At 41.6% G+C, this 25,790-nt stretch overlaps 1 protein-coding gene across 1 annotated transcript in view; it reads right to left on the bottom strand.

Moving 5' to 3' along the window:
* The window catches only part of fras1 (Fraser extracellular matrix complex subunit 1), a 607,084-nt gene that overhangs the window by 140,790 nt on the left and 440,504 nt on the right, over positions 1-25,790 (bottom strand). Inside the window, exons 41-42 of the mRNA XM_055161976.1 lie at positions 18,556-18,718; positions 16,939-17,071 (exon numbers count right to left, since the gene is read on the bottom strand). Coding sequence (XP_055017951.1) covers positions 16,939-17,071; positions 18,556-18,718 — 296 coding nt within the window. The remainder of the gene's footprint in view (positions 1-16,938; positions 17,072-18,555; positions 18,719-25,790) is intronic.

The raw sequence follows: 25,790 nt of genomic DNA, 5'->3' as shown, positions 1-25,790 counted from the left end.
GTCCCAGTCTCAGTCCCGGTCTCAGTCTCAGTCTCAGTCTCGGTCTCGGTCTCGGTCTCGGTCTCGGTCTCGGTCTCGGTCCCCGGTCCCGGTCCCGGTCTCGGTCTCGGTCTCGGTCTCGGTCCCCGGTCTCGGTCTCGGTCTCGGTCTCGGTCTCGGTCTCGGTCTGGTCCTGGACCTGGATCAGTCCTGGTTCAGTCCGTACGCGGTGCAAAAGTTCAGCATCACAGTCACTGAAGTCACGTAAAAACAGGAAACGGTCGTTACCTGTTTTTTCCATTTTTCATTTAAACACAAAATCGAAAACTGAAAAAAAAAAACCGAATCATTATCTGTTTTGTCATTTTGGATTTGGAGACAAATAATGAAGAAAACTGTTGTTTTTTCATTTTATATTGCAAAACAAATGAACGAACGACACACGGATTGTTTACTTGTGTAGTTTTGTTACTTTCTGACTCCGTGTGAACAGGCCTCTGCTCTGGCTCCACAGTCTGGGCTGAATCTAAACGAGAGTCCTGGTGGATGTGAAGGACGTGCACAGCTCAGGGACACAGCGCCGCTCCGTCTCACACTATCTGCTAATGCTGCTGTGTGTGTGTGTGTGTGTCATCTTTTATCTGGGGCTCGGTGATAGGACGAAAAATACCAACTTTTTTTTTTTTTTCCTCATATTGACAGTAACTGGAGGCACTGCTCTGTTACTCAAGTTCATCTTTCAAGCTCTTATATTACGCAAAACTGACTCTTGTGAGCTTCAAGTCCTGTTATAATGCTGTTAAATCGTCAAAAACAGACCTGGAGTTGTGTTTTGTTTCATTTACATGTTTGAGTAAAAGCTCGACACGCTCTGTTCCACCTCGTGATGTCATGAAGCAGTATTTTTCCTGTTAACAGCAACAACATACCTTTTTTCAGGAGAGATATTTGCAATTCCAGGCCTGAAATGATCGAAATGATTCTAGTGAAGGTGCACAGGCGAGTTTCAGCTGACGTCATTGTTATTAAAAGCCCGCGTTGAAAGAAACACGGTAACGTCAAACACAGTGCGTAACCTCGCGTATTTCTCCCCGATAATGATAAATTCCTGCTGCATTATCGGATGCACAAATAGAAGCACGGAAGAAGGAAAATGAGTGAAAAGAACCGCTAACGGTGAATTAAACGACTTTCAAACATCCGCAGAGCAAACGTAGAAGATCCTAACAAACCGTGGACTCCAACAAGTTCAACAACACATCGAGACTCTTGGAGGTTTTCATCTTTTCTGCTGTGAACGGCCCAGGAGTTTCCACCAAGTCATTGTGGATTTCGCCCAAGTGAATATTTGTCCAGGTAGTTGGTGATTCTGACCAGAAATTTGGTTTGGTCCACCTTTTGTCGGGGTTGAAAAGGGTGATTTGTCGTCCGTCGATGTTTATGACCAATTTCTGGTCAAATGGTCTTGGGTCCTCTGCCGTTAGAGTGGATAAATAACCGGGATCAATACCCTTTATGTGCTTTCTCGCTCCGTCCGTCATGTTGAATTAGTGTTTCTTGCCGCCGACCAAAATAATTCCCAGCATGCAACGCGCGCTTTTGTCAACAATGAAACTCACCTGTAGAGTTTAAAAAACACAACTGAGTCTAAATGTGCAGGGTTTGTGTGTTAAACATGTAAGAATGAAACAAAGTCTAAATTCAGACTGCACCTGAAGTGACTCAAATCCGATTTTTTCGCCTCTATGTTCCTGTATCTGATCTTTTAATGACAGTTTTAACGACACAGGTCCAATTTTTTCAAATGTGACCCAGGACACTTGGATATTTGCTCCTAAAACTGATACATATTAAATCTTTTGACATGCGACTTCAGTCTGAACGGTCAGGTCACATTCATCCACCTACACGTCATCAACAAGCAAGAGTGGCACAAGCTGGCGCTCACAAATGTACGCAAACTTTCTTCTCGTCATACGAAAATTGTGTCTGAACTCTGTGTCATTGAGTGAGTACACATGCACTTCAGTATCCTGGTTATGGCAGTAATCAGGATACACTTTATTTATGTCAGTCACTTTATTTATGTCGGTCACTTTATTTATGTCGGTCACTTTTTTATTTTGATCACTTTATTTATGTCGGTCACTTTATTTAAGTTGGTCACTTTATTTATGTCTGTCACTTTATTAATGTCGGTCACTTTATTTATATCGGTCCTTTTATGTATGTTGATCACTTTATTTATGTCGGTCACTTTATTTATGTCGGTCACTTTTTTATTTTGATCACTTTATTTAATGTCGGTCACTTTATTTATAATCGGTCCTTTATGTATGTTGGTCACTTTATTTATGTCGGTCACTTTATTTAAGTTGGTCACTTTATTTATGTCTGTCACTTTATTAATGTCGGTCACCTTTATGTATGTTGATCACTTTATTTATGTTCACTCACTTTTATTTATGTCTGTCACTTTATTAATGTCGGTCACTTTATTTATATCGGTCCCTTTATGTATGTTGATCACTTTATTTATGTCGGTCACTTTATTTATGTCTGTCACTTTATTTATGTCGGTCACTTTATTTATATCGGTCCCTTTATGTATGTTGATCACTTTATTTATGTCGATCACTTTATTTATGTCGGTCACTTTATTTATGTCGGTCACTTTATTTATATCGGTCCCTTTATGTATGTTGATCACTTTATTTATGTCGGTCACTTTATTTATATCGGTCCCTTTATGTATGTTGATCACTTTATTTATGTCGGTCACTTTTTATTTTGATCACTTTATTTATGTTGTCACTTTATTTATTGTCGTCACTTTATTTATATCGGTCCCTTTATGTATGTTGATCACTTTATTTATGTCGGTCACTTTATTTATGTCGGTCACTTTATTTATGTCGGTCACTTTATTTAAGTTGGTCACTTTATTTATGTCGGTCACTTTATTTATGTCGGTCCCTTTATGTATGTTGATCACTTTATTTATGTCGGTCACTTTATTTATATCGGTCCCTTTATGTATGTTGATCACTTTATTTATGTTGGTCACTTTATTTATGTCGGTCACTTTATTTATGTCGGTCACTTTATTTATGTCGGTCCCTTTATGTATGTTAATCACTTTATTTATGTCGGTCACTTTATTTATGTCGGTCACTTTATTTATGTCGCTACTGTTGCGGTGAAAAGATTGGAAAGTGTTTGTCTTTTGGACGCATGTGACTCAACTTTATGTTGCAGTAACGGAGATACTGCATTTACACGTCACAGTACCACAGTTACTCTCGGAATAAACCAGCTACAGTATCCCGGGATCATAACCGGAATACTGCTTTATTCGGGATACTGAAACCTGAGTTTACTGAGTTTACATGCATCATGACGAAACCGGGACACTCAAAAAACCCAATCATAGTTGGGATACTGAGGTGCATGTAAACACACTCAGATCAATCCCACCGGTGCAGATCTGTGCTCTGGTGACCACAGAACAAAATCAACAAAACGTGATTTAAATTTGAGCTGTGCAAAAAAAAAAAAAAAAAAAAATCACGTTTTAATCAAGAGTTTGAGATTTAGTAATTTCTAATCACCAATGATCCGTTTGGGTTTTTTAACTAAAAATGTGATTAAAATTCTGTTTTGTTTATGGAAATGAATCATAAAGGACATTTTTATTACTTTTTTGAAGAAGAAAAATGTTGACTCTTTGTAGAATCAGTTTGATTTGAAGCTGAGGAGGAGGAGGAGGATTCTGTCGTGGAGTTTTGTGGGGTTTTTTTTATTTTTTTTTATTGCACGTTGCAGAGTTTTCGTCAGGTTTATGGTTCATTTCTCAGTCTGGGCTTTTCCACATAAAACAAAACTGACACAGAGTTCAACCTGCTGTCAGACTGGAAAAATAAAAGTGAAATGAAATAATTTTGTATAAAATAGTTTCAGAAAGTGTCACTAAAAGACGAGGCACCTGTCAGCCCAAAGAAATTTAAAACACAAGATGAATTTTAGTGAATTTGTGGAGCCAATTCATTACAAATATGCTTCAGAATTTTTCAGAATTTCAACATTTCTTTCAAAAACTGTAATTCTCCTGTAGAGTTATAAATCCATTCAGACATCCTCAAATTTTACAACATGAACGCAGATTATTTATACTTTGCTGGGGGTGTTCTGCATGTATGTCTGCGGCACAATGTTCAGCGGTTACCACGGTGACGCAGTGCACACGTCAGCAAACACAGCTAAAAAAGTTGTACGTTTTTAAGAACTTTTAGGTCTGAAAACTCAAGAAAAACACAAAATGGATTTAATCAACATAGTTTTCACATTTGACACTAACACGAGTGATGTTCAGGAGTTTATTTTCAACCAAAACGTGAGTGTTATTATTTGAGGGGGATTCGTTTAACAGCAAATCTGCTCATCTGTTGCCGTTCCAGCTAAGTCAGTTCTCTCTGGTCAGATTGTGTTCAAATAAAACTCATTTTAAAGGAAACAAAAGACTCTATTTTCTGATCTATGTTCTAATGTTTCCTCATCACAAACAGACCTGGAGTTGTGTTTTTTTATGTTCAGACTGCAGGGTTTAAAGCTCAATTTGGAATTTTCTGCAAAATCAGATTTTTTTGCGAGGTCGTTCACATTTCCAGTTATGTGTGACTTGGTCATCAGAGCACAGACCTGGACTGTGGGACCACCAGGTCATCAGAGCACAGACCTGGACTGTGGGACCACCAGGTCATCAGAGCACAGACCTGGACTGTGGGACCACCAGGTCATCAGAGCACAGACCTGGACTGTGGGACCACCAGGTCATCAGAGCACAGACCTGGACTGTGGGACCACCAGGTCATCAGAGCACAGACCTGGACTGTGGGACCACCAGGTCATCAGAGCACAGACCTGGACTGTGGGACCACCAGGTCATCAGAGCACAGACCTGGACTGTGAGACCACCAGGTCATCAGAGCACAGACCTGGACTGTGAGACCACCAGGTCATCAGAGCACAGACCTGGACTGTGGGACCACCAGGTCATCAGAGCACAGACCTGGACTGTGGGACCACCAGGTCATCAGAGCACAGACCTGGACTGTGGGACCACCAGGTCATCAGAGCACAGACCTGGACTGTGGGACCACCAGGTCATCAGAGCACAGACCTGGACTGTGGGACCACCAGGTCATCAGAGCACAGACCTGGACTGTGAGACCACCAGGTCATCAGAGCACAGACCTGGACTGTGGGACCACCAGGTCATCAGAGCACAGACCTGGACTGTGGGACCACCAGGTCATCAGAGCACAGACCTGGACTGTGGGACCACCAGGTCATCAGAGCACAGACCTGGACTGTGGGACCAGGGACAGTTTCTAACATTATGTCCAACTAGGTAAGTCATGTGCAGATTTTCTTTTATTTTTTTAATTTGATAATTGGAAAGAGACTGTGATCTATGGACTACAAGAGTATTTACAAAAAATAATTTATACAAAAAAAACACACATTTTTCATTTTGTGATTTTGTTTTCTACATGATTCACCAAACAGACACGAACAAATCAAACAGACAAAGTCCAGCTCTGGTCAGATCTCAGGTGTTTCCTCGGACTGGTCCTGGTCGGTTCTTGGATGGGAGACCAGCGGGAAAATCAGGAGCCACAGTGTGACAAAATAACTGTGCGCCACTGTGCCCTTAGGCAAGACACTTCCCGCATTGCCCGGTATAAGTGTGGCAGGTGTTGGCGTTTGCCGAAAGGGCCGACGGTGCAGATTTACAGCACCACTTCCATCTGCCCCGGGGCGTGTGTGGCTACAGCAGCAACTCTCCCCCGCAGAGAGAGAGAACGAAGAACGAACCAAACTGTAAAGTGACTGAACGTCTGGAGAAGAGCTGAGTGAGATGAAAACTCACAACTGTAAGAGGATGTGAGTCATTTATCCTTCAGGTACGTCTCTCTGTTTAACACCGACTCACTGGAGCTTTAGTAACACCATCGTCTTCTCTTTGGTACAACATGATCTAAACTGTGACATATTTCTGACTAAACGGTGCCTCCTGCTTTCACAGTCTCACTTTACGCTTTGTAAACCTCCTCCTCGTGTTTAAGTCCAGTGAGGGGGATTGAACACTCAAAGATCAAACTATGTTCACTTCTGAAATCAGACCATGTTCACTAAGTATGTAACAATAACCGAAATATTGTGATATCGTATAATATCGTGGGCTGTCACAATATATCGAATTACAAGTTTCTTTGTTTAACTCTTTCCCCCATGAAGACGACATTTGACGACCGTCTTGTTTCCTTAATGACGTGTTTTGACTCCTGCTGTTTCACTAAAGACGTGATTTGATGAACATTAGAAACGACTCGGTTTTTCACATGTAAACAGAGGCTGTGACAGGTCGGGGCCACTACAACCCACACTAGACTGACCAATAGGATTCAAGGAGATGTTTTCGTCGATTTTTTCCGAAGTTAATCGAAGTAGTGACGATTGTCGCTTCCGGAAAAAACACAACAGGAAACACGTTGCAATGGAAAGATCGCGGCGCTGCGACGCACAGTTTTAGAAATAATGAGGAGTGGACGTATTTTATGGATAAGTTTAGAGAAAGTGACTTTTATAGATTTCAAAGTGATGATGAAGTTGATTATAAAGTGGAAAACAGCGACAGCAACGGACTTACAGAGAGTGAAACTTATGAAGGTCAGAATGCTGCTGATGCGTCTGTGTGACGAGTCCTTCAAAATATTTCAGTCTTTTTTTCCAAGATGTGATGTACAGTACAGCTATAGAAACAAACACTTATGTGGAGCTCTGCACATGAGAAAGTGACCAAGATGACGAATACTGAACACCCACTGACGGGGAAGAGTTTTATTATTATATTATTATATTATAATAAGTTAAATTAGTTGAATAAATTTAATTAGTTGAATAAATTAAATAAGTTAAATAAGCTAAATGGAAAAAATGAATGAGGTGCACACAGGTGAACAACAGGTAAAAACAGGTGCACACTTGGCTTTACTGTATCTGGTGAAATAAAATCTGTTAAATACTTTGACAAAGTATATTTTTTTATGTTTTTATGAATATATTACTCAGAACATGCAGATATCAGATGCTGAATGTAGTTTTTGGTTTTCGATTTTGCACCTGACCAGGTAAACTCTCATTTTCAGTGAGCTGTTATAAACCTGTAAATGAGTTGAATCACATTTAAACATCCAGAAATGAAGAGTTCAGAGTCTAAAGTTTCCAAAGATACAAATATGTCTGTGTTACAATTAAGTTCATGAGTGTAAAAATCATTTATAATCACTGGTGGAAGTATTTTCTTTTATGCAGTGATGCTCTAAGGGCAGAACTAGTCATATATGTGTGGGTTGTTCCTAGTCGGCGTCCAGGGGGGAAAGAGTTAAAGGTTGTACGGAGGATTTTTTTTTATTTCAAATTGTCAATGAAAGTTTAAAATACCATTACAGAGACGCAGCAGCCTTGTAATTTTGACAAAAAAAAAAAAAAAAGAATGAAAATCGATCAACTGTGGACGTGTTGAGGCCAGATAAACATCAGCCAATAGAAAAGGAGGCTCCCTCATTTTCTATTGGCTGTTAGGTTGTCAATCAAACTCCCTACGTTTCTAGTGTAATTGACTCGCCGGTGTGTTGGGATTATGTGGTTTATGCAGCGGTTCTTAGAGTTTTTTTCAAACTGTCGCTTCCTCGCAATTCGCACAAAGTTTGTCGCGATGTCGGACGAGAATCCACGACCAGTTCGCCGCAAGAGGAAGTCCATTTTTGAGGTCGCTGGAAGACGAAGAGAAGGAGAAAAAGGAGCGAAGACAAACTGAGGTGATTCTTGGAGATCCCGTCCACCGATTGCGCGAATGAAGCAGACGAAGGGTCTAAAAACTGACGCGTCGGTCGCTAAATTATTTCTAGACAGGAAACTTCAACAGTAAATCTGAACGTGCACCGGCTGTAAACAAACGTGATTTCTAGAATAAAGAGGCAGGAGGAGATGTTTCTACTGAAGGAGCTGTGGAGGAGGAAGGTGGTGTCACACATGCACAACATTTGACTGTCGCTGTATTTCTCCTCCCTTAAAAAAAAATCGTCTTTATAACCTTTTAAATGCAGGTTTTATAGCAGCAACAGTTTATGAACATCTGGAACTACATATCCCATGATTCATTTCAGCGCAAACAACATGAAGAAATGTGTTTTTTATTTGAATTCTTGGGAGTAAGACGGAAATAATTCACACCAAAATCTTGTCAGGGTATTTTAAAAGCAAAAAAGTGGCCTATCTACAATTATATCAGCCTATCGTACCATGAGATGCATATCGTAATAATATCGTACTGAGAGAGTTGAATATCTTTATGTCCCTAATGTTGACGTTTCTAGACCCACATTACTGACGCTAAATAAACTTTTCTTGTTTAAGACTTCAGCTCCAGTTGGTCTCCAGACTTTTACTTCCACCATTTCTTGGACAAACTGAAAACTTCTACAACAATAAAAATAACGACGAACCATTAAATATTCTACTGTGCCTGACACATTAAACCAGGGGGAGGTGAGGATTTAAATCTATTTAACTCTCACACGAAGTCGTTTTATCGGAGCTGCAGACGCTCAGTGAAGCAGAAAATACACACACGACTCTCACTTACACACATGTGACAGATCAGATGTTTTATAAATAGATGAAGGCATTTATTAGCCTGGTTCATCAGCTCGTTTCACTAGGTGGAAACCGTGTGACCTCGCAGCATTAGGATTCGTTCGCTCGACAGTAGGCAGGTACTTTTTTTATTTAACCAGTCGCTGCTGTTTGGTCGTGACGTATGTAATGCTCTAAATCCTGTAGGAAGAAGAACAATAACGTGTTTCCCCTTGATCAAATTCACCAAACATTCTCTTTGTTCCGGCTTTAAATCCTCGATCTGGGGAATAGTCGCCAACACAGAATGTCTGTCTTCATCTACGTCTCGACGCTTTGTTTACTGTTGTGTTGTTCCACAAAAGAGACACAGACAGACGCCACCAGTTTGACGTCATGACTTCACAGCTCACAGCTGATTGGTCGGTGAATGGTCTATAACTTCTGAGGTTCTTGCAAACTCAGGCCTGGGGGCCAAATTTGGTCTGTGATATAATTATATTTGTCCCGTGAGATCAAATCAAATCTGTATTAAAGCTGCCCGCCGCCTACAGATCGACTATAGAAACATGATTTATTTAAACTGTTGTTATTATTTTATATTCTGCTTGTTCTGGATTCAATGTTTAATCAAAAGTATTATTAAACATTTATTTTAATAAGAAAAGATTTAACATTATATATTTTGAAAGAAGAGCAAACATGCAGATGTTGTTGAAATTTTTCAGTAAATATTTCGTTTGACCCACGACTTAGTCCCAGTTTTGAATTTTGGCCTCTGTGAGTTTGAGTTTGACGCTGCTGGTCAGTGTCACCGAGTCGCTGCAGAGAGATTAAACCGAGCGGAGGCACTAGGTGGCGCCAACGTGGCTACACATTTATGGTCTGTAAGTCACAAACTTCTGCTTTTACAAGAAACTACATTTATGAATATGAGAAATTAAAGCCGCACTATGTCACAAACTGGGCGTCGCCTCTCCACAGACATGACCTGGAACGTGGCGGTAATTTGAGCTTTAGTGAAATCTCAAATGTTTGATCTCGAGTCGAGTGTTGGTTTTGTGACTTTAATCCACATCTGTCTCCTTCTTCTCCTCCTTCTGCTCATCTGTTCTTCTGCTGTTCTTTCTCTCCTCCAGGCGCCCGGATCTTTCACGAGCCGTCGCCTCCCTCGTTTATCCACACTCCTCCTCCTCGTCCTCCTCCAGGGGGCGACACCGAGCCGGAGCAGCGCACCGAGGAGAGAGGGAGAGAGAGAGGGAGAGGAGGAAGAGAGGAGGAGAGGAGGAGGAGAGGAGGAGGAGGAGGGAGAGCGAGGGAGCGGTGGTAATCAGGAGCTGACAGATGGAGAGGAGCCGCCAGGGATCAAACTCTGAGACTGTACAAATGTAAACGGAGGAGAGGAGAGAGGGATGAGGGAGGAGAGGAGAGAGGGGGGAGGAGAGGAGAGGAGAGGGAGAGGGGGATGAGGGAGGAGAGGAGAGAGGGAGGAGAGGAGGAGAGGAGAGAGGGATGAGGGAGGAGAGAGGAGAGAGGGATGAGGGAGGAGAGGAGAGGAGAGGGGGATGAGGGAGAGAGGAGAGGAGGGATGAGGGAGGAGAGGAGAGAGGGATGAGTGAGGAGAGGAGAGGAGAGAGGGATGAGTGAGGAGAGGAGGAGAGGAGAGAGGGATGAGGGAGAGGAGAGAGGGATGAGGGAGGAGAGGAGAGAGGGATGAGGGAGGAGAGGGAGAGAGGAGAGGAGATGAGGGAGGAGAGGAGAGAGGGAGAGGGAGGGAGGAGAGAGGGAGAGAGAGGAGAGGAGAGGAGAGGAGAGGAGGAGGAGATGAGGGAGGAGAGGAGGAGGGGGATGAGGGAGAGAGAGGAGATGAGGGAGGGAGAGGATGAGGGAGGATGAGGGAGGAGAGGAGAGGGAGGATGAGGGAGGAGAGGGAGAGGAGAGGAGAGGAGGGGAGAGGAGGAGAGGATGAGGGAGGAGAGGAGAGGGGGATGAGGGAGGAGAGGAGAGGAGAGGAGAGGAGGAGAGGGAGAGAGGGGATGAGGGAGGAGAGGAGAGGAGGGAGGATGAGGGAGGGAGGGAGAGAGGGAGGGATGAGGGAGGAGAGGAGAGAGGGATGAGGGAGGAGAGGAGAGGGGGATGAGGGAGGAGAGGAGAGAGGGATGAGGGAGGAGAGGATGAGGGAGGAGAGATGAGGGAGAGAGGAGGAGAGGGGGATGAGGGAGGAGAGGAGAGGGAGGGGAGAGGAGAGGGATGAGGGAGGAGAGGAGAGGGGGAGAGGAGGAGAGGGGAGAGGGGATGAGGGAGGAGAGGAGAGGGAGAGGGAGGAGAGAGGAGAGGGATGAGGGAGGAGAGGAGAGAGAGGGAGGATGAGGGAGGAGAGAGAGAGAGAGGGAGAGGGAGAGAGGATGAGGGAGGAGAGGAGAGGGGATGAGGGAGGAGAGGAGAGAGAGGGGAGAGGAGGGAGGGAGAGGAGAGGAGGAGAGGGAGGAGAGGAGGAGAGGGAGGATGAGGAGAGGAGAGGAGAGGGGGATGAGGGAGGAGAGGAGAGGAGAGGGAGGATGAGGGAGGAGAGGAGAGGGAGAGGGAGGATGAGGGAGGAGAGGGAGAGGGAGGATGAGGAGGAGAGGAGAGAGGGGGAGGATGAGGGAGGAGAGGAGGAGAGGGAGGAGGGAGAGGGATGAGGAGGAGAGAGAGGGAGAGGGAGGAGAGTGAGGGAGGAGAGGAGAGGGAGGAGATGAGGGAGGAGAGGGAGAGGGGAGAGATGAGGGAGGAGAGGAGAGGGGGATGAGGGAGGAGAGGAGAGGGGGATGAGGGAGGAGAGCGACTGGTCGTATCAGTAAACGTGTTAAACTCTGGTCTGTGTTTCTAAAAGACTCATATTTATTGAAAGTTAAAGGAGACAAATGAAGTTTTTTATTTTTTTTGTTTTGTTTATGGCTCCAACGAGATAAGAGCCTCATTTGCATATTCAAGAGCCTCATTTGCATATTCAAGAGCCTCATTTGCGTATTCAAGAGCCTCATTTGCATATTCAAGAGCCTCATTTGCATATTCCGAAAATCTGTGATATAACTGATCATTAATTAGAGTAAAACAAATGTTCTGTCCGATCCAAACTAATCTAAACCAGGACTAAACCAGAACTGAACCAGGACTAAACCAGGACTAAACCAGAACTAAACCAGGACAAAACCAGGACTAAACCAGAACTGAACCAGGACAAAACCAGAACTGAACCAGGACTGAACCAGGACTAAACCAGAACTGAACCAGGACAAAGCAGGACAAAACAGGACTAAACCAGGATTAAACCAGAACTAAACCAGAACTTAACCAGGGTTTAACTATAAAACCAAGACTAAACTGGAACTAAGCCAGAACTATACAAGGGTTAAACTATAAAACCAAAAAAAAAGCAAGGCTAAACTAGGACTAAACTGAACTAAACCAGGACTAAACCAGAACTAAACTAAGACTAAACTTGAATTAAACCAGATCTAAAACAGGCCTAAACCAAAACTAAACTAGGACTAAACCAGAACTTAACCAGGTCTAAACCAGGACTAAACCTGGACTAAACCTGGAAATCTGAACTGCTGAGCTCACAGATGAAAACGGGGTGAAAACAGAAAATGTCTGGGCTCAAAACTCATAAAACATCATTCTGCAAAACATTTCCTTTTTAAAGTCGTATTTTGTCTTGGTTTTCTTCCAATTTGATCAAAGTTTAGGCAGATTTTAGTCTCGTGGAGCAGGAAACCCAAAGATTATATAAGGTACTTGGTTTAGATTTGAGAGCCAATGGAAAAAAAAAAAAAAAAAAGTACTTTCATTTTTGTGTCACTTTCGTTTCATTGAGTTTGACGAACATTTTTATTCTTTTTTTTTCACCCATTTGCATTTATTTTCACATTTCCACTTGTATTTTTTTTATTTTGTATTTATTTCTTTTTGCTTTTCGTGAAACTGTCACAGATGTAATGAATGTTCCAATTACTGTTTGCTGAGGAAACTTTTCACGTTCACAACATGAAAATCCAAAAAATTATTCTTATTTTTGTGGACAAACCAAAGTGACGACAACCACTGTTTTTCTGTTCTGATTCACGAGATTTTTTTTTCATTTCTTTTCAACATCGCGCTCGTTTTTAGGCGGATTTTAACGGTGGAGAATTTCCTTTTCAAAAATATAAAAATACAAAACGTTTTTCTATCAATTATGCAGGGTTGGGAAGTTTACTTTTAAAATGTAATCCCCTACAGATTACAGATTACACACACCAAAAAGTAGTTTGTAACGTAATCCATGAAAATACTTAAAGTGAGAAATGTAATCTGAATACTTTGGATTACTTGATTTGCTGTAGAGAAACAAAGACTCAAACAGGACTAAACCAGGACTCAACCAGGACTAAACCAGGACTAAACCAGGACTCAACCAGGACTAAACCAGGACTCAACCAGGACTAACCAGGACTAACCAGGACTAAACCAGATTCAGCCAGGAATAAACCAGGACTCAACCAGGACTCAACCAGGACTCAACCAGGACTAAACCAGGACTAAACCAAGATTCAGCCAGGAATAAACCAGGACTCAACCAGGACTAAACCAGGACTAAACCAGGACTCAACCAGGACTAAACCAGGACTCAACCAGGACTAAACCAGGACTAAACCAGGACTCAACCAGGACTAAACAACCAGGACTAAACCAGGACTCAAACCAGGACTCAACCAGGACTAAACCAGGACTAAACCAGACTCAACCAGGACTAAACCAGGACTAAACCAGGAATAAACCAGGACTAACCAGGACCAGGACTAAACCAGGACTAAACCAGGACTCAACCAGGACTCAACCAGGAATAAACCAGGACTAAACCAGGACTCAACCAGGACTCAACCAGGACTAAACCAGGACTAAACCAGGACTAAACCAGGACTAAACCAGGATTCAACCAGGACTAAACCAGGACTCAACCAGGACTAAACCAGGAATAAACCAGGACTCAACCAGGAATAAACCAGGACTAAACCAGGACTCAACCAGGAATAAACCAGAACTCAACCAGGAATAAACCAGGACTAAACCAGGACTCAACCAGGACTCAACCAGGAATAAACCAGGATTAAACCAGGACTCAACCAGGACTAAACCAGGACTAAACCAGGACTCAACCAGGACTCAACCAGGACTAAACCAGGAATAAACCAGGACTAAACCAGGACTCAACCAGGACTCAACCAGGAATAAACCAGGACTAAACCAGGACTAAACCAGGACTCAACCAGGACTCAACCAGGAATAAACCAGGATTCAACCAGGACTCAACCAGGACTCAACCAGGAATAAACCAGGACTCAACCAGGAATAAACCAGGATTCAACCAGGACTCAACAGGGACTCAACCAAATCTAAACAAGGACTAAACAAGAACTAAACATGACCTATATCAGAGCTAAACCAGGACTAAAACGTGTTCAGTTAACACTATCGAGTTTGGAAAAATACCGGAATAAATTAATATTTTCGTTAAAATAATTAAATTAAATTAAAATTAAAATGGCAAATATTGGTTGGGACTATTTTGTTTTCCCCCAAATACTGACCGTGACGTGTAAATATGCAGGATTTGTCTGTTAAACGTGTGAATGAAACAAAACAAAACACAAGTCCAGGTCTGTTTTTGTTTGCGACGAGGAAACGACATCAGAACACGGATCAGAAAACGGCGTCTTTAATGTTGCAGATTTGCACAGTTTTCCTTTCGGCTTTCGCTGGTCCGCTGGGTGAACCGACATCCGATTGTTTGTGTTTCCCTCCGCGGTGAAGGCAGATAAACCAGATGGAGTCGGCGATGAGGCTGAGAGGAGAAGAAAAGAGACGAACAGGAGGAGGGAGGAGAAGAGCTGCGCAACCACCGAATCCGCACCATCTCCATCTGTGCTCAAACTGCAAGGGCAAAACGAAGTCAGGACGCGCCGACAGCTGCAGCGACGCTCACCTGGAGCCGGACTCAAACCACGACACCGACTCCGACGCCGACGCTTAATTTGAAGTTTTCGAGCGGGATCCGTGCGAACTCAGAGGTGAGACTGTGTTTCACCCGCGACGTTCTACGGGATCGGACGGGCCCGTTCCCTCCGCGCGTCAACGTCAAACATCAACGAAAATAACGCGGAAACTTATAGAGGTAAAAAAAAAGTGAGTCTGCGAGTGAGTTTAAAGGAGCCAGGATTCAGTTTTCTAAAGTCGTTTTCTCGTCACAAACAGACCTGGAGTTGTGTTTTTTTTGTTTCATTCACACGTTTAAACGCACAAACCCTGCACATTTAGACTGAGTTCTTCTCGCAAACTCTCTCGTTTTTTGGGGGGTCTTGGTCTTGGACTCAACCATGTTTGGACTCGGTCTTGTCTCGGTCTTCAAAAGTGCTTGGACTCGGTCTTGTCTCGGTCTTGTCTCGGTCTTGAAGGTGCTTGGACTTGATCTTGAAGGCGCTTGGACTCGGTCTTGTCTCGGTCTTCAAAGTGCTTGGACTCAAGTGCTTGGCTTGGACTCGATCTTGAAGGCGCTTGGACTCGGTCTTGTCTCGGTCTTCAAAGTGCTTGGACTTGGTCTTGTTTTGGTCTTAAAAGCACTTGGACTTGATCTTGTCTCGTTCTTCAAGGCGCTTGGACTCAGTTTGAAAGGCGCTTGGACTCGGTCTTGTCTCGATCTTGTCTCGGTCTTGATGGCACTTGGTCTCGGTCTTGCCTCGGTCGTTGAAGACGCTTGGACTTGGTTTTAAAGGCGCTTGGACTTGGTCTTGTCTCGGTCTTGAAGACGCTTGGACTCGGTTTTAAAGGCGCTTGGACTTGGTCTTGTCTCGTTTTTGAGGCGCTTGGACTCGGTTTTAAAGGCGCTTGGACTTGGTCTTGTCTCGGTCTCGAGGACCAGTGATAAAATGGAGACATATTTATAAAAACCTTGATATATTTGTGCCAAAATAACTGTAAAATACAAATAAATGTTGAAAATGACAAAGATGGTCTTGATTTGGTCTTGATGGGCCGTGGTCTCGGTCTTGTCTCGGTCTCAGACTTTAAAGGTCTTGGTCTTGTCCTGGTCTCGGGACCCTGTGGTCTTGAACAGATCTTGGTCTTGATTAGTGGTCTTGACTTCAACACTATATAATCCCGATATGTCATTCTGAAGAGAACCCTTCACGGGAAAACTAAACTCTTTTATGGAACTTTAAAATACATAATACATAATTTGAACAGAACTGTCCCATTGTACAAATATTTAAACTTGTCTCAGCCAAAACAAAAACCCTTAAACGAATTATAATGTTCCCATTCAATCCTCTTTTCAGCTGTATGTTGGCGCCCCCTGGAGGTGTAACAGAAACATTTTGTAAAGGTCAGATAATGACAAAATAACAAAACAAGGAGCGGTTCACTTGAAAACTACCTCTTCATGACATCACAAGGTGGAACAGAGCATTTTGAGCTTGGGAGATGAAACAAAACACAAGTCCAGGTCTGTTTTTGACGCAGTAAAAGACTTAAAATCTCACAAGAGTCAGTTTTGTGTAATATAGAACCTTTAAAGAGAGAGTTTTGGACTTTGCTTTGTTCGATTTAATAAAACTAGAAAAGCAGTCAGAGAGCGCAGACCTCCGCCAAGGACTACCCCCATTTTTTATATAAATTGCGATAAAATTCTTCTGGATCAGATCCGGATCAGCCTTTGGAATATGAAAGAGGATCCCATTGTCCATCCCTGAGTCAAATTTCATGGGGTTTGGTCAATAATTAACCGAGATATTGAGAAACAAAATTTTTGGCCCCATTTACCACAATGTTAACTAAAATTTCAAAGTGATCCAGAATCCAGGATTTCTTCCGGATCACCCCCAAAATGAAATCAGTTCTTCCTTTTCACATTTCCAACAAATCCTGAAAATGTCATCAAAATCGGTCCATAACTTTTTGAGTTATGTTGCTAACAGACAAACAAACAAACAAACAAACAAACAGACAAACGCCGGCAAAAACATAACCTCCTTGGCGGATGTAAAAATAATAATAATCTGGTATTTGTTTAATTAAGGGAGTTTTTAATGCTTTAAAATACCCTGAAAATGTTGTTCAGAAATGTAAAAATCGTTGTATAACTTGTTTCAGCTTAAACAAAAGACTTGTTGTTGTTTGTTGTTGTTGTTGTTGTTGTTGTTGTTTGTTGTTGTCGGTGTTCGTGCACGAGACCCTCACCTGGTCTGGTGTTCTCGATGAAGCCGTACTTGGGCGCGGTGACGAGCCACACCAGCAGCTCCTTCCTGGGCGTGTCCTGGTCCGTGACGGTGATGTGGGCCGTGGACAGCTGCACTCTGCCGCCCTCCTCCACCTGAGAACAAACCACACAGACGCAAACACCTCAGACACTCATCCACACTCCACAGGTTTCAAAAAAAAAAAACTGAAAACCCGACTCTTTGAAAACCACCTTTCAGTAACTTTCTTATTTCTTTTGTCTGCCTTTGTTTGCTTCTCCCTGTAAATTGTCTTTCAGTATCTTGAAAAGCCCTATGCAAGTGTTATTTATTATTATGATTTTGTAGAGATTTCAGATTTCTGTTGTGAATAAAGCTCAATTTCCACTGGCACACGAGGATTCAGAGACTAATGACGAGAGTTTTTTTGTAAATGGACTCGATTATCCATCTTTTTGTCTGAGACGTGGAGATTATCGAACTTTTAAGACAATCAATAATCTCTGTGACCAGCTCCAAGCTCTGGAACACTCTGGAAAGCTCTGGAATGCTCTGTAACGCTCTGTAACACACTCTGTAACATTCTGCAATGCTCTGTAATGTTTTGGAATGCTCTGTAACACTCTGGAACGCTCTGTAGCACTCTGTAATGCTATGTAACACTCTGGAATGATCTATAGCGCTTTGTAACGCTTTGTAATGCTTTGTAACGTTATGTAACACTCTGGAACGCTCTGTGACACTCTGGAATGCTCTGTATCATTCTGGAACTCCCTGGCACACTCTGGAATGCTTTGTAACACTCTGGAACGCTCTGGAATGCTCTGGAACACTTCGTAACACTTTGTAACACTCTGGAATACTTTATAACACTCTGGAACGCTCTGGAATGCTCCAGAACACTTTTTAACACTCTGGAATGCTTTGTAACTCTCTGGAACGCTCTGGAATGCTCTGGAACACTTTGTAACACTCTGGAATACTTTATAACACTCTGGAATGCTCTGGAACACTTTGTAACACTCTGGAATACTTTATAACACTCTGGAATGCTCTGGAATGCTCTGGAACACTTTGTAACACTCTGGAATACTTTATAACACTCTGGAACGCTCTGGAATGCTCTAGAACGCCCTGTAACGCTCCAGAATCATTACAGTCAGAATAAAACAACCGTTCTGACTTTAGTGATGACAGGCCTCAAGTCCGAGTCACGTCCCTTCGAGTCCAAGTCGAGTCCCAAGTCTTAATCCATTTTATCAAGTCAAGTCTCAAGTCCCTAAAAATAGTGACTCAAGTCTGACTCGAGTGCAGGTCACAACTCCGGTGACGTCCCCACCCAAACTGAAAACGCAAACTTGTTGTTCATAAACTGCTTTTGTTTCTTGGAATTCTGTCGTCGTTTAATAAGATTTGACGTTATAAGAACTTTTTACTTCAGCCTAAACCTTTCCGGTCATGATCCTCGGGTTTGTAGTCTATGTTTTATTTAGTTTTTGTTTTCTAGTGCTGCCAAATTAAAGAATTAAAGACCTCTACTACAGACTAAGCTACATCTGTTTTAAATACACAGTTTAACTCCGGCGTGTACATAAATAAAAGTCTCCCCGTGTGGTACCTGGATGCCGGGGCGCACGGTGACCTCCGGGGGGCGCCGCAGGGCCGAGCTGATGGTGATGGTGCACATCTGGTTGTCGAGGCGATTGTTGTCTCCGTCGTAAACCGTGAAGTGGAAGATGTCGGTGATGGGCTGGCTCCCGGTCTCCACAGATGTGATGTACCTGAGGCAGAAGTACACGGAGTCCTGCGTCAGTCACAGCGGGCGTCACGCGCTCCAGATAAACGACACGTTCACGCGAGAGGTTTAATTCTGAATAAAAATGAATTTCAGAAGGATCGACGCAGAACTCCACGCTCCACGGGGAGAAGCAGAGCCGACGCCCGATCGAGCTTTGAGGAAACACTGCTCCACGGGCTCAGGGTTCTCTCAGGGACGGAACTAGAGTCCAAGTCCTAGTCCAAGATTAGTCCTGGTTTAGTCCTGGTTTAGTCCTGGTTCAGTCCTTGTTTAGTCCTGGTTTAGTCTTGGTTTAGACCTGGTTTAGTCCTGGTTTAGTCTTGGTTTAGTCTTGGTTTAGTCTTATTTTAGTCCAGGTTTAGTCCAGATTTAGTCCTGGTTTAGACTGAGTTTCGTCCTGGTTTAGCCCTGATTTAGTCTTGTTTTACTCCTGGTTCAGTCCTCGGTTCAGTTCTGGTTTAGACCTGGTTTAGACCTGGTTCAGTCCTAGTTTAGTCCTGGATCAGCCCTCCTGGTTGACTCGGTTTAGACCTGGTTTAGTCTTGGTTTAGTCCTGTTTTAGTTCTGGTTCAGTCCTGGTTTAGTCCTGGTTTAGTCCTGTTTTAGTTCTGGTTCAGTCCTGGTTTAGTCCTGGTTTAGTCCTGTTTTAGGGTTGGTTTAGACCTAGTTTAGGCCTGGTTTAGACCTAGGTTTAGATCTGGTTTAGACCTGGTTTAGTCTCTGGCAATGAGTGGAATTACTAGTGGATTTAGCCCAAAATGTGAAAAACAGTAAAATCCCTCTGTGTAATCCATTTATTTCAACAAAGTAACTGTAATCCAATTACCACTCACTGAAACAGTAACTGTAACTGAATACAGTTACTCATCATTTGTACTCTGATTACGTAACTCCAGTACATGTAATCTGTTACTCCCCAACACTGCCTATAATCCAGTGCAATTTATGTATGAAAATAGACGAGAGAATTCAACATTATTGATACTGCGTCTTATAATCCGAAAAATACGGCACTTCTATTTGACTAATATTACTTAGAAACAGCAGTACTGTTACTTGAGAACATTTTCAGCTGCTCTACCATCTGTGATAAGGTGAGACTTTGTGTAATTTATATTTCTTGGGCCAAACCGTGTGAAAATTTAAATATATGGAAATAGGAAGTAACATACTGAACCTGAACGCATAAATCAAACACACCGAGAAACTGTCAAACTCCAACACGGAGAGACTGGGAACCACTTGAAGAGGTAACGCTTTATAATAACTACACCTTACTTAGCCTTAATAAAGCATGAACAAAGACTTAATTAATAATGAACAAAGATTTAATTAATAATGATTCACACTTAGTAAATGCTTAATTATCATTGCATTGTATTATTAGTAAATCATTCTCTCATAGCTTATTCATGATTAATAAATGCTCAAATGGTTAGTTCATGAGTAATTAAGTATGAAATAATTATGAGTAACTATTTACAGCACAGGCAAATTAAGTTAAGTGCTAAGTGCTAATTAAGGTAGTAATTAAGTAGTTACTAAGCATTATTAAGTTAATTAAGTTCATTATTAAGTTCATTATTAATTAATTATTATTAATTAGTCTTTTAGTTCATTATTAATTAAGCTTTGTTCATCTTTGCATTACTTATTATCCATTCTTCAGAACTGATATACGACACGTCACCACCAACACCGGTGACAGTTCTGAAGATGCAGCAGCAGCCGAAACATGTCAACAAGGTAAACACACTTTATTGCATTGTCTTTTAAAAAAGAACCCAAGAAGTTAAAGTATATAAGAAGACAAAATGAACATCTTCTGCTTGTTCTAGATTCAATGTTTAATCAAAACTATTATTAAACATTTATTTTAATTTTAAAAATGTTTAAACATGTTGATGTTGTTGAAAATTTTCAATAAATATTTAATTCGGCCCACAACTTAGTCCCAGTTTTTAATTTCGGCCTCTGTGAATTTGAGTTTGAATCTCCTGATGTAAACGTTTATTCTTCTTAAGAATATTTCCGGTTGTTAAGCACATGCTCGTTGGGTCTCCCTTCTGACCCGCACTGCAGGATGACGGCCCAGAGTAAACGTTGGCCTTGAACCAAATGTTTTTTTAAAATAAGTACGCGAGTAAGTAGAAGAGCTTTCCTCCACGTCTCTTTGGATTTGTGAGCAGGATGTGGGAGTGGGCTGAGGTAGAGCCGCCTCACACTCACTTTGTCTTCTTCCTCCTCAGCCGACAGACGTAAAGCGTGATGACAGAATTCTTAAGCTGCTTCGCAATCGTCATCGATACGGTCGCGGAAAAAGTTCGGATGGTGTTTGTGTCCAGGGCGTAACGACAAACCGAGATGACAGAAAATCCAATCGCAGTGTGAAGTGTGTGTTTTCTTCCGGTCGACGTAAATATGTTTGTGTCCCTGTCCAATCAGAACCTTCCCCAAACCCCAGACGCCGAGTGGAATTAAATAAAGACGATTTAACGAGTTTCCCGTGTAATCCTCAATTCAAAACATCATGTAAACTTGGCCAATGCGGAACATTTTTGGCAGAGCAATGACATCTCCTTAGAAGCAACCCTCCTCCAGAAATGACAGGCTGAAAACACGACAAACCGCTTTCCTTCAGTCTCCTGCTTAGTTCAGACGCCTAAACATTTGTTGTCGCTTTGTAACATCTCCTCCTCCTCAGTCTTGTTTAATCTACCAAACATCACGTCCCTTCTGTCGCCGCGGCAACGTTCTCAAACTCAATATTTACAAAGTCTTTTTTTCCTCAAACGCAAACTCGCAAAAGACCGTTCAAACTCTCTGCTCACCCGAGGACGCATCCGCAAGGTCGAAACGTAATGAGAAAAAAGAAAAAAAGAAACGCTTTACTTTCACAACTTTGATTTAAATGTGAAAAATATATATATTAAAGGCTTCACTGAAATAATACGTGGTTCAAAAAGGCGTGTTTCTGTCATGTGGAGAGGTACAAAAATGCAAAACGTGAAAACAGAAAGGAAGTTATGCGAAAAGCCTCGTTCGGCGGAGCTGGAAACGGCCTTGCACCGGTGATTTTGTCAAAGAAAGATTGAATTATACTGAATGGAGTGAATGTCAGTTAAAATGTGCAACTGATACAGACTTTGTTAAATACGAGTTTGGACGACGACCTGGACGGAAAAGAAAATAATGGAACGAGATGAAGTTAAATGTAAATGAAGAAAACGTAAATTGGAAACGAAAAGAAGCTGGGATTTGATTACGTCACTGGCCGATTTTAGTCAAATGAAAAACTCTGTGCACATATGTGTCATTTACAGTGTTGGGAGTAACAGATTACATGTACTGGAGTAATCAGAGTACAAATGATGAGTAACTGTATTCGGTTACAGTTACTGTTTCAGTGAGTGGTAATTGGATTACAGTTACTTTGTTGAAATAAATGGATTACACAGAGGGATTTTCCTGTTTTCACATTTTGGGATGTATCCTTTTTTTGTTTTTTTTTTTTTGGTAATTCCACTCATTGCCGGACACTAAACAAGGTCTAAAACCAGGACTAAACCAGGTCTAAATCAGGACTAAACCAGGACTAAACCAGGACTCTAAAACCAGGTCTAAAATCAGGTCTAAACCAGGACTAAATCAGGACTAACCCAGGACTAAACCAGATCCAAACCAGGCCTAAACCAGGTCTAAAACCAGGTCTAAACCAGGTTTCAAACAGGATTTAACAGGACTAAACCAGGCCACACAGACCGTGTTTCTTCTTCTTCTATCAATAATATTTTTAATTTGGTTCAGTAAAATCTGGGCTTTTTATTTTCTTTTATCAGACAAAACTTCTTATGTGAAGATTTCCTCGTCTTTGTTTCTCTACAGCAAATCAAGTAATCCAAAGTATTCAGATTACATTACTCTAAGTAATTTAATGGATTACGTTACAAACTACATTTTGGTGTATGTAATCTGTAATCTGTAGGGGATTACATTTTAAAAGTAACTTTCCCAACACTGGTCATTTTTCATCTTTAATCTGTGATAAATAAGTCCCAGTCCTGAGCCTGTGTCCTCTGTCCCTGCAGGTTTATCCAAAGCCAGTGATTTGTCGAAGTTTTATACAAGAAAAGTCCCAGGTGTCTCTATTTTTGATCAATTTGAAACCAGCCGACCGTAACAAGAGTCACAAAGCTTTATGACAGTTGAGGCGAATTCACCAGCACCAGGCATAATTCATTTACATAGAAAATGTACATGTATTTGGTTAGAAATGTCCTTAAACCTCCAAATTCGGCCATTATGGTTTTGACATTATGACGTGTGAAAGCGCGAGGGAGAGAGGAAGTCAGGAGCATCTGTGACTGCGGCTGTTTTACAGCTTCAGCGGAGATTTTAAATGTGGGTCTGGTCAAGTGTTAACGGAGGGAAACAGGGTCAGATTTTTGACATTCAAATGTCTCTTATTCAGAAACTAGAGGAACTATTGAAATAAGTAAAGTATCAGAATGTAGGAAAGAGTTACACTCCAACAGGGTCAAGTTAAACCTGTGAGATTCTTTCAAGTTCAAGACAAAAAATTAAAAAACTCATGTCGGTAACGGAGGGAATGAAATATGCAGCACTTTTTGGTCAATAAATCCAAACAGTGATAACTCTTGGTTCTCACTTACATATCCTTAACAAACTGGTTTGAATATTTGCTTCATATAGTTTTCTACCATATGGTACAAGATTAGGTTGAAAAACCTCTGACTTTTTGACTCATGAGGTTTTTTATTAAGAAAGTTCATGGTAACGGAGGGAAAAGTAACGGAGGGAAAATTGTACAAACAAGTAGAAGGTGCAGGATTTTACATCATTTGTCACTTTTTTCTTCTGAATACTTTAATATTACTTCAAAATGAAAGGAAACTATTTCTATAAAATATGTCAGTCCTTCCAAGAACATTTTTATCATTTTAAACACTTTAAAAAAAAAATCCTGTCCCTTCATCAACAGTTCAAAGATGGAATAACACAAGATATGATGAAATACATCCATTTATTTACATGATTTTTGGGTCTTTGAAATTTGGGAAATAATTTTTGTTCCATGTTTCATACATGGTCTGTTTAAAACATATGGAACTTTAGAACCAAAAATGGAACAGAAAAAAGGTCAACAGTTTCATAAACTAGAGTACATATGTATCTGTTCAATACATTTTTATATCAGATGAATTAACTTGAAGTTTTGGCCTTGTTGTTTACTTCTGCTTGACCAGGACCATGTCCAAACTCACATGAAAACACTCAGGGAGGGAAGAGTTAAGTCATAAACTTATTGAAATAAGCGGCTGCTTTCGTCGTATTTATTGCTCTTTCCACAACCGCTGACCCAAGTGTAAACAGTGAGGGAGGGGGGCTGTGGTGGGGGTGCACAGGAGTGTGCTCTGGTCATGGGGGGTCAGGGGGGTGATGTTGGTGTTGAGTCCAGCGCAGGGACCAGGCTCAGGACTGTGACAGACGCCCCTGTGGAGACACTGGGGCTGGGACAGACTGAGGCTCACTGCAGCCTGGAGAAAGTCTGTTTGACTCAATAAAATGTTCTAGAAAACTCCTCATAAATGTTATTGTGTCACAGAGTAATATGTTTAGGAAATAATTTAAGAAAATATGTAACTTACAATCATGGAGGAATTTTTAGTTGCATTAACAGAGTAATAATATTCTAAAACAATAGAATTTTTCTTCTTAAGAGTAAAACACGAGTGCACGTTTTCAGTTAAGAAAACGTTTTGTGAATGCCAAAGATGTTCATGAGAAAGGCCTTACGTACAAATCTGTTCATAAGAATGTTTCATCAGTGAGGCCCATTGTCATTTGTTTAGGTAAATCACAGAAAAGCTGCTCCTGAAAATCAAAACACAAAGAAAATGTCACTACACTGACTCACGTGTTCGTCATAAATGGCGTCTGCAGAACAATTTTCCTGAATTACTCACACTCGTTTCACAATTTTATTATTACCAACCACTAAAAAAACAGGGATGTCTCAGTTTTTTATTCTGAAATTCTGATCACCCTCGTCACACACCACATCAAACACGGGACAAAACAAACTAAACCTGGACTAGACCAGAACTGAACCAGCACTAGAATAAAACCAAACCAACTCTACATAAATATTGCTTTAAGTAGGAACAGTGCGAGTCTGTTATTAACACTGTTACTTTAAAACTGTAATGTGTTATTTATGACTTATTACTGTCATTTCAAACTAGGGACGGGCATTCGATGAAATTTTCGTAATCGATCATTGGAAGAATTAACGATCGATTATCGATGAATCATTAACGTTTTTATATTCATCATTATTATTACTATCTGCACTAATCTGCATAAATAACTTTACGACATATAAACATAACGACTCTAGATCCACATCAGCTGTTTGACATTATAATGTGTTTAATTCAGTTTTGTTCAAATCTCACAGAAACAAAACTTAAAACCACATCACTAATTTACATAAACTAAGTGAAGATAAAACTCCAGCTCTTGTGTCGCTGATGTGGTTCAACTTGTGTTGGATTAAAAGACATGACTCAGGTGAATACAGGTCAGTGTGACCAGATTTGTGTTTGTCAAAACCAGGACAGCGTACGGGGGGAGGGGGGCGGGGCCTCGTCATCCACATTGAGCGACTCTCACCTGGAAAAACTTTTTCCCACTGGACACAGAAACATATGTGCTGCTTTATCCACTGTGCACATGGACTCACACTTGTCCCAACGCAACGGAAAGTGTGGAATTTCTTCTACAAATCCTGGTTAAATCCACATTTGTGCTTCGGTTCGTTACAGACTGACCCACTGTTTGTGTCTCGCTCCTTCTGATGCAGAGACACATGTACACACCTGTTTGGTCACGACACACACACATACATTCAGTTTGTCCATTAAAATGAACGTAATCCATGAAATTCTTAATGATCAATTATCGATTAATCGACTAATCATGCCCATCCCTATTTCAAAGTAATTCATTACATTACAATATTATATTATACA

The sequence above is a fragment of the Boleophthalmus pectinirostris genome, unplaced genomic scaffold, assembly GCF_026225935.1.
Source record: "Boleophthalmus pectinirostris isolate CB_2022bp ecotype Guang Dong unplaced genomic scaffold, ASM2622593v1 HiC_scaffold_4, whole genome shotgun sequence".
In the NCBI taxonomy this organism is placed as follows: Eukaryota; Metazoa; Chordata; class Actinopteri; order Gobiiformes; family Gobiidae; genus Boleophthalmus; species Boleophthalmus pectinirostris.
Note: the sequence above shows the minus strand (reverse complement) of the source record. Positions and strands in the feature narration are given on the sequence as shown.